Here is a 12,334-nt window from a genome sequence, read left to right as displayed (position 1 = left end):
CTGCCGTCTCTCTGAGCCCCGTCCCGCTAAGCCCTGGTCCCATTAAACCCCGGTTCCGTTAAGCCCCGCCCCGCTAAACCCTGGTCCCGCTAAACCCCGGTCCCGCTAAACCGCGGTCCCATTAAGCCCCGGTCCCGTTACGCCCCGCCCCGCGAAGCCCCGGTCCCGCTAAGCCCCACCCCGCTAAACCCTGGTCCCGCTAAGCCCTGGTCCTGTTACGCCCCGCCCTGTTAAGCCCCGGTCCCGTTACGCCCCTCCCCGCTAAGCCCTGGTCCCGCTAAGCCCCGCCCCTTTAGACCCCGGTCCCGCTAAGCCCCGCCCTTCTAAGCCCCGCCCCGTTAAGCCCCGGTCCCTTTAAGCCCCGGTCCCTTTAAGCCCCGGTCCCTTTAAGCCCCGTCCCTTTAAGCCCCGCCCCTTTAAGCCCCGCCCCTTTAAGCACCGGTCCCTTTAAGCTCCGCCCCTTTAAGCCCCGCCCCGGGCAGGGCGTGGCCGGGGTCACGCGGGGGCGGGCGGCGGCGGCGCGGCCATGGCGGTGTTGGGCTACTGGGACATCCGCGGCGTGAGTGGGGGAGCGCGACCCCCGTGGGGCACCCGTGGGCGGGGGAGGGGCTGCGGGGACATCAGCGTCCCTGAGGGGGCTGCGGGGGGTCCCCTGCGCTTTTTGGGGAGGACTTAAGGGGTCTTTGGGGTTTCCCCCGGTCCTGTGGGGGGCTGCGGGGGGGTCTTCGGGAGTCCCTTTGGTGTTTTGGGGGGGTTTCGGGGGGTCTTCGGGAGTCCCTTTGGTGTTTTGGGGGGCGGCGGGGGTCTTCGGGGGTTTTGTGGGGTCCCTTCTGCGCTTCTTGCGTGACGTGGGGACCCTTCTGGTTTTGGGGGTGGGGGCTGTGGCGGTCTCCCAGCGCTTTGGTGGGGGCTGCAGGGGTCTGTGGGGTTCCCTTTTGTCTTGGGGGGGGCTGTGGGGGTCCCTCTGAACTTTCAGGGGGCAGCGAGGGGTCGTCCGGAGTCCCACTGATCTTGTGGAGGTCCCTTTGGACTTGTGGGACGGCTGTGGGGCGTTTTCGGGGGTCCCCCCTGTCTTCTGGGGGGTCTTCGGGGGTCTCCTGTGTCTTTTGGGCGTGTTGTGGGAGTCCCTGTGCTCTTGGGGGAGGCGGCTGTGGTGGACCATTAGTCTTGGGGGGGACTGGAGGGGGTCACTCTGGGGGGTCTGTGGGGTCCCTCTGGTCTTTTGGGAGGTCTGGGGTGTCTTCCTGATCTTGGGAGGAACTGCGGGAGCCCCTCTGGGCTCTTGGGGGTCTGCGGGGACCCTCGGGTCTTTTGGGGAAGCTGTTGGAGCTCTTCTGGATCTTTTGGGGGTAGCCTGGGGTGTCCTGTGGGGGTCCTGCTGCTCTTGGGGGTGGGAGGATGTTGCTTTTGAGGGTAGCCAGTGTGTTGTGGGGTTGCGGTTTGCCCTCCCCTGTGCCTCAGTTTCCCCGTGGCACGTGCGGGGGATGTTTTTGGGGGTCTCACTGATCCCACTCCCCAGCTTGCCCACGCCATCCGCCTGCTCCTGGAGTACACGGAGACGCCCTACGAGGACAAGCTCTACAGCTGTGGGGAGGGTAAGGGGGGGGTCAGGGGGTCCCCACACCACCCCCAGCTTCTCTGGCTTTCGGGGGGGGGACACACACACGACATCACCCAACTCCCCCTTCCCTTCCAGCTCCCGACTACGATAAGAGCCAATGGATCAACGAGAAGGAGAAGCTGGGGCTTGACTTCCCCAATGTAGGTGGTCTGGAGCTGGGGGGGAGGTTACGACTGGGGGTGTCCCAATGTCCCAGTGTCCCCATGCCCCGCTGTCCCCTGCAGCTGCCCTACTTCATCGATGGCCCCACCAAGCTGACGCAGAGCAACGCGATCCTGCGCTACATCGCCCGCAAGCACAACATGTGTGAGTGCAGGGGGGGCTTGGCTGGAGTGGGGCTGGAGCTGGGGCTGGAATTAGACTGGGGTTCGGTTGGGTTGGGTTAAAGTTGGGGTTGGAGTAGGGTTGAAATTGGGTTGGGAGTTGGAATTGGAGCAGGCTTGGAGTTGAATTGGGGTTGGGGTTAGAGTAGGGCTGGAATTGGGTTGGGATTCAGTTGGGCTTGGTTTGGGGTTGGGGTTGGAGTAGGGGTGGAGTTGGATTGGGGTACAGGTTGGAGTAGGGTTGAGCATGGGGTTGGAGCTGGAGTTAAATGGACCCACAGCCAGCAGTAGGGCGGGTTTGGGGCAGCAGGCCTGGGTCAGGGCGGGTTTGGGGCAGCAGGACTGGGTCAGGGCGGGTTTGGGGCAGCAGGGCTGGGTCAGGGCGGGTTTGGGCCCCCAGTGCTGACATCGCCCGTGCAGGTGGTGAGACAGAGGAGGAGACCCTGCGCGTGGACATGCTGGAGAACCAGATCATGGACTTCCGCATGAGCCTGGTCATGGTCTGCTACAATCCTGACTTTGTGAGTGTCCTGCAGGCTGGGGGACCCCACACCAGCACTGGGGACCCCATATGGGGAGGGTGCTCCCCGGGGTGGCCGGCTGAGGCTGCCCATCCTCGCTCCTTTCCTCCCTCAGGAGAAGCTCAAGCCAGGCTACCTGGAGCAGCTCCCGGGGAAGCTGAAGCTCTTCTCCAACTTCCTGGGCGACAGAAAGTGGTTTGCGGGGGAGAAGGTACTGCCAGGACCCCTGAGGGGGATGAGGGGGCTGGGGAGGGGGTTTGTCCTCACCGTGTCCCCCCAATGTCCCCAGCTGACCTTCGTAGACTTCCTCATGTTCGACGTGCTGGACCAGAACCGCATCTTTGAGCCCAAGTGCCTGGAGGCCTTCAAGAACCTCAAGGACTTCATGGACCGCTTTGGGGTGAGCAAGGGCACCCCAAGGTCACCCCTGGGTGGGGGCTGCCACGGTGGAGGGGTCCCTGACGCTCCCTGTGTGTCCCCAGGCTCTGGAGAAGGTGGCTGCCTACATGAAGTCCAGCCGTTTCCAGAAGATGCCCATCAATAACAAGATGGCCAAGTGGGGCAACAAGAAGTTGTAGGAGCTCAGCCTGGAGCAAGGAGGGCGGGGGGGTCCTAACCCAGCCCCCCCAGCATCCCCCATCCTTTGGGGGGACGGCACCACTGGCAAGAAGCCCCCCAAGATAATAAAGCGCTTTAGATGTGGCACCCTGAGCCCCCCACAAGCCTTGTGGTGTTGGGCAGGGGGGCACTGAGGCAGCCCCCACCATGGTTGGGGGTTGGTGGGTGTGGGGTGAGTGGGGGTCCCAGCCCCCCGCGTGGCAGGTTTGTTTTGAGGGGCACGAGCTCAGCCCTCGTTGCCCTGGAAAAGGAGCCCTGTGCCTCCCTTCTTCCCACTCCCGCTCCTCATTAGCACATTCCTAATAAGCTCTAATGAGGCAGCCCTGACAAAGGCTGGGGGAGGGAGGGTTGGTGCCCTGCCACCCACCCAGGGTGCTGAGTGGGGTGGGCTGGGGACAGCCCTGTCCCCTGGGGCCCCTCGCTGCCATCAACTCAAAGATGGGGACCAGGACTGTGCCTTGGGTGCTGTGGGGGGTGAAACGCTGTGTCCCCCTCCCTGCCCTGTCCCTATTCCCCTATTCTGCTATTCCCCTACTCCCCTATTCCCCATCCCTCTCCCTGCCCCCCGGGCTCCCCCCAGACTCTGCACACCCCACTGCTGTCACTTTTATTTTCCACATCAATCGCTTTACATTTTGGGGGTGCAAGCTCATCTCACAGCGCCTGGCCCCGCTGAGGGGGGTGCCTGCCCCCCTACTTCCTTTGGGTGGGGGAAGTCCCAAAAGCCTCATGTCACTGGTGGCTTTGGGGGAGACGTTCTCTAATTTCAAGGAGTGGTTCTCTGTTCTGGGAGGGCCAGGCGGGATGTGGGGGGTGGATTCCCCCGCAAGTCCAGCCGCTCCCAGGGTGCTCCATCCGGGGAGGCGTGGGGCGGGGACGTGCTGGGGACAGCGCGGCCGCGGTGGCTCAGTGCCTGGGGCCGATCTGCAGAGAAGAGGGTGGGAGAAGTGTGTGTGTATGGGGGGGAGGAGGAGCTCCGGGCTGGGGAGGGGCTCCGGGGACGGGTCACCCGCAGGATCAGTCCGGGAGTGAGGAGGGGGCGCGGGGGTGGAGGTCCCTCACCCCAAGGCCAGCCCCGGGATGGGGAGGGAGCGTGGGGCCGAGGGTCCGAGAGTCCCGAGATGGGGTGGGGGTACGGAGGTGGGGGTCTCTCACCCCCAGGGATGTCCTGATGGGGGACAGCTTGAAGAGGACCCTCCGCCACTCCTCGGGACAGACACCTCGCAGGTCCTCCGGGCTCATCTGCAGCAGCTCGTGCCCCCGCAGCACCCCCAAAGTCCGCACCGTGCTGCGGGGGGGGGGGGAAACGGGGAGGGGGGGACGGGGTAAGCCGGGCTTTCCCCCACCCCCAATTGGACCCACGCGGGTTTTGGGTGGGAAGGGGGGGCTCAAGGGACCACCTACATTCGCGAGAAGCCCTTGTCCATCAGCCAGGCTGTCACCTCCGCCGGCGAGGAGTTGGGTTGCAGGGTGGGGGGACTGTCCTGGAGCGGGGGACAAAGGGAGGGGACATCGGGGTAGTCCCCCGCCACCCCCTCTTGCTTGGGGGGGCGCGGGGGAGGGAGGGCAGAGAGAACACCCACCTGCCTGGCGCCGTGCCCCCGTCGTGCCCCGGCTCCGGGAGGGGCTCCAGGATGTTGCCAGGGACGTGCCCCCTGTCCCCCACTCGTCCTGCACCAGCCACCACTTCCTCTGCTGGTCCAGGACCTAAGGGAGGTGGCAAGGGGGGCAGGGTGGGGGGCCAGGACCCCAAGGTCCCAACTTCATCCTCCCCACGAGCAGCCAGGGAGGGGACCCCCCGATTCTACCTGCAGCGTGTCCCCCTTCCTGACGCTCAGCTCCTGCGAATTCCTGGCCTGGAAATCGTACAGGGCTCGGACGAGCCCCTGGGCAGAGAGGGGGGGTCTGGAAGCGGTGAGGGGGGTGATCAATACCCAGCCGGGGGCCGGATCTTGCCCCAACCCTCTGCATCCACAGGGAAAGGGGGAGGCTTACACTTGGCTGGGATTGTCCCTCCAGCCGGTGCCTGGTGACTGTGCGGGGGGCAGGGACAGGGAAGGGCGTCGCAAGTGAGTTGGGGAAACTGAGGCAGGCGGTGGGGTGTCCTGGAGGGCCCCGTGGTGTTCCTGCTCCAGCACGGGGGGCAGCCACCCGTCCGAAAAAACCGGACATACGCGGGCACCCGGGCGCTGTTGGGTGTACTCGGCCCTACAACCATCGGGGGGGGGGGACGCCGGGTGGGTTTTTGTGACCCCCCCTCAAATCCAGACCCCCCTTTCTCGGTGTCGGAGGCCTGGACCCCACCTGGACCTGTTCCAGGCAGTGCCGAGGCTTTTCCAGACGCCGTAGTCGTCATCGCTCAGGGTCTCCTCAAGGAATTCCAGTGCCTCCGGCAGCAGCAGCGGAGCCTCCACCGCCTGGGCCAGCCCGGGGCTGGGGCAGTGGTCCAGGACCTGCAGGGGACGGGATGGAGCAGCACCCCCAGACGCACCCCCCAGGATGGGGGGAGTGTGGGGGGGTCCCCACCTGTCTCACAGATTTTGCGGGGTGGGACCCGCTTTTGGGGGGCACTCACGAAGGACAGAGATGAGAAAATGAGGCGCAGCAGCTGGGAGGGGTCGGGGTCCTTCACGTAGCGGTGGGTCCGTCCCTGAGTGTGGGGAAAGGGTGTCCCTGCGGAGCCCCCCCATCCCCACGGAGCACCCCGATCCCACCCCTATACGGCCCCTTGTCCCCATATGGCCCCTCCATCCCCGCACGGCTTCTCCAACCCCACAGAGCCCCTCAGTTCACCCACAGCTCCCTCATCCCATGCAGTCCCTCCACCCCCACACAGTTCCCTATCCCTACACGGCTTCCCCATCCCCATGGGCCCCCCATCCCCACAGACCCCCTTTCCCACACAGTTCCCCTGCTGTCCACAGCCCCATCCCCTCACAGCCTCCCACCCCCACACAGCCCCGCCCCTTCCCACTGAGCCCACATCCCCCCCACCCCACAGCCGCCCCCATCCAGCCCGGCGGGACCTACCATGAGGTTTGAGGGCGTATTTCACCTTCTGGAAGAAATCCGTGTACTCCTCCTTTGGGGGCAGCGCTGGAGGGGCAGAGCCGGGGGCTGGCACCGGGCTGCCCACGCCAGAACCCCAAGCAGCCCCCCAAGGACACTCCCCTCTCCTCCCCTCCCCTCCCACCTGGCTGCTTCTTCTGCTTCTTCTTCTTCTTGCTGGCCGAGCCCAGGGTCATCCTCAGCTGGCCCATGAAGAGCTCCAGCTCCCCCAGGACGTGGTTGAGAACATCCTGTGGGTGCGGGGGGGACGGTGAGTGCTGGGTGGGAGTTGGGGTGTCCCCATCCGTGGGGGGTGGGGGTGGGTCGGGACTTACAACATCTCGGTCCACCTCGGACATAACCTGGGGGGGGCGTTTGTTCCGCAGCATCTGCGGGGGGTCCGGCGCACCTGGTGACACCACGGGGTCCCCAGCATCGCCCCCTGCTCCTGGGGAAACAGGCACGGTGCAGCCCCTCCCTCCCTCCTCTCTCCCTCCCCCCCGCGAGACTCACGGTAGTCCGAGGAGCGCAGCCCATGCTGGGGGGGTCTCCCACGCTGGGGGGGCAGGTGGTGGTCGGGCTCGAGGGGCTCTGCCCAGCGCTCCGGGGCCGCGTACAGAGGGGCCGGGCTCTGCGGCCGGTCCGGGCTGCTCCGGGGCGAGGGCGGTGGGGAGGGGGGAGATGAGGGTGAGCTGAGCCTGGGAGGGGTACGGGGTGGGGAGACGGGTTTGCGTGTGGGGTAGGAGTGGGGCTGATTGCAGGGATGGGGGTGGGAGGGGGGTGTAAGCCCAGTGATGGGAAATGGGGTGGGAGCACGCTGGGCCCACGGGGATGAGGGGAGACCGAACTCATGGATGGGGGTGCGAGGGATCCGTGCCCATGGGGATGAGGAAGAGGGGGTGGAAGGGGGAACTGAGCCTGTGGATGGGGTGGGGGGGTCTGGGCCCGTGGGGATGGGGTAGGAGGGAGGCTGAGCCCGTGGATGGGGTGACGGGGTTGTATTCACGGGGATGGGGTAGGATGGGGGGACCGAGCCAGGAGCTGGGGTACTGGGGCAAAAGGGCCCCCCTCCCCCTCAGGAGGGGGTCTGCACCCGCAGGAAGGGGCTCTTTGGGGGACATTGGGGCAGGGACACCCCACTGCCAGACCCACCACAACTCTGGGGGGCGAGACTTGGGGGCCCAGTCCAGCTGTCCGCAGGGAGGGGCTGCAGAGCCGCGTCCCCCCCATACCTGTGCCCATAGTGATCCCTCTGCTCCTCCTTCCTCTGCCTCAGCGCCTTCTCCAGGCTGCTCCTCAGCGTCTCTGCCTGACACGGACCCCCTGCCATCAGCGCCCCATTCCGGGGGGGCTGCCCCCCATTCTTCCCCCCCTCAGGGCTCACCCCCAGCCGCTCGCACTGGAAGAGCAGGACGCTGGTCCCCGGCGGGTTCCTCTCCTGGACGCTGACGGCCAGCACCGTGTTGTCCAGCCCGGTGGAGCATCCCTGCACACTTCCCAGCGGGAAAGTCTCCAGCTCCTCCTGGAAGGGGGAAAACGGGGTGCTCAGCCCCCCCACACGAATGGCTAGGAAAGGGTTAAAGGGGTGCAAGTGGGATTGTGGGGATCGGGCATGTGGGGTGTAAGGTTTAATGGGGGTGGTGGGGGTCATAGGAGGGGGATGGCAGAGTTTGGGGGGCTGAGTCTGGGGGCGGAGCAGGGTTGGGGGTGCCAGACTGGGGGTGCCAGGGCTATAGGAGCTGCCAGGGTTGGGGGGCAGTGGGGTTATAGGAGGTGCCCTGTGTGGGGGGAACTGGGATTTGGGGATACCTGGGCCAGGGGGGACCGGGATTTGGGGCCTCCCATAGCCACGGGGTCCCAGGATTCAGGGAGTACCCTGGCAAGGGGATACCAGGCTTTGGGGATGCCCTGACCAGAGGGTACCGAGATTCAAGGGGTGGCCTGGCTGAGGAGTGCTGGGCTTTGGGGTGCCTTGCTTGGGGGATACCAGGATTCAGGGGGTACCCTGGCCGCGGGGGTACCAGGCTTTGTGGGGTCACACAACCAAAAGGTTCTATGGGGTGGAAAGGGCCAGAGGGGTTTGGGGGTGCCCTGGCCGGGGGGTACCTTGCTCTCCACATCTCTCAGCACCAACTCCTGGTCCTTGACTTCCAGGATGACATCCTGCCCCCAGATCCGCCCCTGCTCCTCCAGGCCCTTCAGGCGCCTCAGACAATCCTCGGCGCTGCGGAGATCCCGCTCCAGGTGCATCGTGAGCAGGTGCTGGGGGGACAGGGACGGTGGCACAGGGGCCCCCTGGCAATGCCGGGGGGCGCGGGGCAGTTTGAGGGGGCTTCTACCTCAACGTGGTGCTGGAAATCGCTCTGGAGCTTTAGCACGGTCTGCCCATAGTCCTTGCGCTGGTCTGCGGGGACACGCAGGGTGAGGTGACAGGGACAAGGTGGGGACGGTAGCGGGGGGATCAGAGGGGTTTTTGGGGTGCTGCCCTCACTCACTGTAGATGCTTTTCCCGGTGAGGCGGACGAAGCTGTTGGAATGTCGCAGCGGGGACCTGTCGTCGTATTCACCCCTGGGTGGACAGAGGGACCTTTACACCCCTGCACCCCCGTCCCGCCCAGCCCTCGGGTCCCCAGGGTGGGACCCGCCCACCCCGCTGGCCACTCACCGTGACGGGGCGTTGCTCCAGCGGCCGAAGGGGTCTCCCATCCTGCCGGGGAGCAGCAAGGGCGTCTCGATCCTGCTGGGGGATCCTGGGCATGTTCCTTGTGTCACCCCCGATGCGCCCCCCAACCACCTGAGGGACACACCACCCCTCCCCCCACCCCGGCGGTGCCGTCGCCCCGGTGGCCACCAGGACCCTCCTGACCGTCCATCGCCAGTCGCCCCGCTCCAATCCCAGCCCCAGCGGCCGAAGCCAACCCCCATGTCCCGAGATGGGGTCTCTGTCCCGGGGTGTCCCCGCTCACCTCGATCGCTGCCTTCGCCGCTCTGGCTGTGTCCGCGGAGGGTGACACGGGCAGGGGACAGGGCTTGTCGTCGGCACCGCACCCACCTGCTCTTTGCCCTGTCGTTAAGGCGGGGGAGGGACGGAGGGGACACAACAACCTGGCACCGCCACCACCTCTCCAATCACCCTGGGCCCCCCGCCCCGCGGCAGGGCGTGCTGGCCCCGGGGCACCCAGCGGCGAACGCAGCCCGGGGTGCCCCCGTCCCAAGGTCCCCCGCCCCCGGGCTGGGTGTCGGTGACGTCCCGCCTGGCAGCACCCAACCCTGTCACCCGCAGGACTCTGTGCCCTTGCCCGCGGGGTAATCCCGGGCTCACCCCAAAACTGTCACTGCCACGAAAATCCTCCCAGGGTGGTTTGTGCCGAGGAAGGGGCCGGGTCCGGGATTTGGGTGAAGGGTGGATGCAGGGAGTCATCATCCCCAGAGCCGTGGGGTGGGGTCACCTTGGCCGGGAGGACACTGGCTGGCCGGGGGTCGTGTCTGTGGGATCGGAGTGACCCGCGGAACCCCCTCTGCCAGCACAGAGTTGTGCGGTTTGGGCTCATTTTAAGCCTTTTGGCTTCTTCGGTGCAACTTGGGGGGTGATGGAACAGCTGGGCCGTGTCCCCTGCGTCCCTGAGGGTCCCATCTGTGCCCCCCAGTCCCTCAGGCTGTCACATCCCGGCTGACCTCCTCTCTCTTTTTTTTTTTCCCAGGTTTGTGGACCAAACTGACCCCACCCAGGGAGGGTCCCTGGCGTCCTGTGCCCCCCAGGTATTACGCGGAGCAGGCGAACCGCTTTGGGAGTGTTCGGGGAGCTCGGCAGACACGCAGGGGCAGAACCGGGGGGAGCGGGTTTTGGGGAGCTGTGAATTCCCCCCAAAAGGGAGCGGGGAGCGGGTGCCGGCGTTGGGGTCGTGCCTCAGTTTCCCCATTCGGGGAGGGGCAAGGTACAGTCCCCACCTCGGCCACGAGGGGGAAGCACGTCCCCGCGTCGCCCCCGTCCCCCGATGTGTCACCCCCCAGATGTGTGTCCCGCCAGATGTGTGACCCCCATGTGTGGAGCCTCAGATGTGTGAGCCCCCCCAAATGTGCAGCCACCATCCCCAGATGAGGAGCCCCAGATGTGTGACACTGATGTGTAGCTCCCCCAGATGTGTGACCCCCCCCGAGGTGTGCAACCCCCCCAGATGGGCGACGCCCCCAGATGTGGAGCCCCAGATGTGAAGGGTCCCAGGTCCCCCTGACCCCACCGGAGTCCCTGCCGCTGGGGACATTTGGGTGACACTTCTCGGGGCAGGTTGGCACCAGGGGCCGCCTCTGGTCCCCGTGGGGAATTTCGGGTCACATCCCCCCAAAATCCCAGCCCCCCCCCCCCCCATACACGGCTGCGAAACCCCTCGGCAGCACCCAGGGCACGGCAGGACCGCGGCCCGTCCTTTCCCACCCCCGGCAGGGACAGAGTGCTCGCCCCGCCCCGTCCCAGCTCCTCCCAGTCACCCCACTGGGTAAGCTGGGAATGGCACGAGCTGCAGATACACTGTAAACCCTCCTTTTTATTGTTTTTCTCCTCAATTCCCAGCCACAGGCAACACTGCCCTGCACACCCCCAACCCGGCTGTGCCCCCCTCGCCCTTCCCCAGGCTCGGGAAGTCCCCAGGGGACACCAATCCCCTCGGGAAGAGCCAGGAAAGGGCACGAAGGCTTCTGGAGACACAGGAATCTTTCCCCATGTCAGGCTTTGAAACCGCCAGCATCAAAATGTGCAAAATCTGTGAAGTGGCCCCAAAACGCAGCTGCTTTGGGGAGGGAAATGGCCTCATCCTGCACCCCCTGTTCTGCTCCTGGGGAGGGCACTCCACACCCACCAAGGGGACAGTTCTGGGGATGACATCCTGTCCCCACTGGGGACACCTGATCAGGCTCTACCCCATAGACAGCACGGGGTTGGGGCATTTTGGGGGGTCACCAGGCAGAGGGGACCACGGAGCCACCAGAGTCTGGAATTCCCGGTGACACATCGCTCCCGGCCAGGTGCCATGAGGCCGCGGGGCCGGGAAGCAGCTGTGGCTCCGGGGGCTGGGTGCCAGCCAGGGACAAACCACCAGCCAGCCTGGATCCGTCCTCACGTCAGCGGGCCGGGCTGCGGTGTACCCGGATCTGTCACCTAATTGCTGGGGACCAGCGTCTCTTCGTCATTTTGGGGATGGCTGGGGACGTTTAACCCCTTGGGGGCTGGGAAACTGTGCTGGATCGGCCTCCCTGGGCCAGAGCAGCGGCGTGGCAGGACACAGGTGTGACACACGGCACGACACAGGTGTGACACACGGCACAACAAGGGTGTCACACATGGCATGACACGGGTATTACACACGGCATGACACGGGTGTCACACACGGCATGACACGGGTGTCACACACGGCATGACATGGGTACTACACACACCACGACATGGGTATCACACGTGGCACGACACAGGTGTCACACACGGCACGACACAGGTGTCACAGCATGACACGGGTGTCACACACGGCATGACACAAGGCACAGCCCCAGGGCTGTACCTCTCAGGGGTGCCCAAATCCCCAAGTCCTGCCCTCCACGGGGTGTGTTGGTGGTGACAGTGACGAGCCAATGTCCCAGCTGCCAGGCTCAGACGTTGTTTTGGGGTGACACAGGAAAGGACAGAGGGATGCTTGGTGACACCTCGCTGTCATTCTGCTTGGTCTGTCCCTGGTCCATGGTCACCCTGGCATGGTCACCATGCCACAATCCCCTGATGGTCCCTGTCACCCTGCTGGTCCCCAACACCCTCCTGGTCCCTGTCACCATGTTGGGTCGTTGTCACCCTACTGGTTCCTGTCACCCTGTTGCTCCCCATTTCCGTACTGGGTCCACATCGAGCTTTTGGGTCGTCATCACCTGACCAGTCCCCATCACCCTGCTGGTCCCATGTCGCTCTACCGGTCCCCATCACCCTGCCAGCCTCCATCGTCCTGCTGGTCCCTGTCACCCTGCTGGGTCCCCAACACTCTGCTGGTCCCATGTCACCTTGATGGTCCCTTTGTGGTGGGTGTCACTGGGTGTTGCATCTCCTCCTCCATTCCTGAAGGTCCCGTTTCAGCGCTGCCACCAAACCCCTCACTTCCCTGGGAATATCCTTGGAGTCACCCCAAGAGAATCCCTTGGGGTCTCAGCCCTGAGCCTGGTGGCCATGG

General features: G+C 65.5%; 2 protein-coding genes across 2 annotated transcripts; one reads left to right on the top strand and one right to left on the bottom strand.

Moving 5' to 3' along the window:
* The first annotated feature begins 455 nt into the window (after nt 1-455).
* LOC104692563 (glutathione S-transferase Mu 1-like) lies at nt 456-3,176 on the top strand. The gene is made up of 8 exons (XM_039565077.1): nt 456-559; nt 1,520-1,595; nt 1,697-1,761; nt 1,846-1,927; nt 2,365-2,465; nt 2,581-2,676; nt 2,755-2,865; nt 2,948-3,176. The coding sequence occupies exons 1-8, from the start codon at nt 527-529 to the stop codon at nt 3,041-3,043; spliced, it is 660 nt and encodes a 219-aa protein (XP_039421011.1). The 5' UTR covers nt 456-526; the 3' UTR covers nt 3,044-3,176.
* An 849-nt stretch (nt 3,177-4,025) lies between these two features.
* On the bottom strand, nt 4,026-8,864 carry EPS8L3 (EPS8 like 3). Its single transcript, XM_039565557.1, is given in 16 exon segments — nt 4,026-4,371; nt 4,488-4,562; nt 4,667-4,754; nt 4,757-4,790; nt 4,892-4,988; nt 5,079-5,291; nt 5,388-5,536; nt 5,659-5,733; nt 6,284-6,382; nt 6,467-6,579; nt 6,645-6,882; nt 7,516-7,653; nt 8,238-8,393; nt 8,471-8,535; nt 8,627-8,700; nt 8,797-8,864. Coding segments are annotated over 16 exon segments (1,926 nt in total). The 5' UTR covers nt 8,838-8,864; the 3' UTR covers nt 4,026-4,100.
* Between the last annotated feature and the right edge of the window lie 3,470 nt (nt 8,865-12,334).

Source organism: Corvus cornix, chromosome 26 (assembly GCF_000738735.6).
Source record: "Corvus cornix cornix isolate S_Up_H32 chromosome 26, ASM73873v5, whole genome shotgun sequence".
Classification (NCBI taxonomy): Eukaryota; Metazoa; Chordata; class Aves; order Passeriformes; family Corvidae; genus Corvus; species Corvus cornix.
This window is presented reverse-complemented; position numbering and strand designations above follow the sequence as displayed.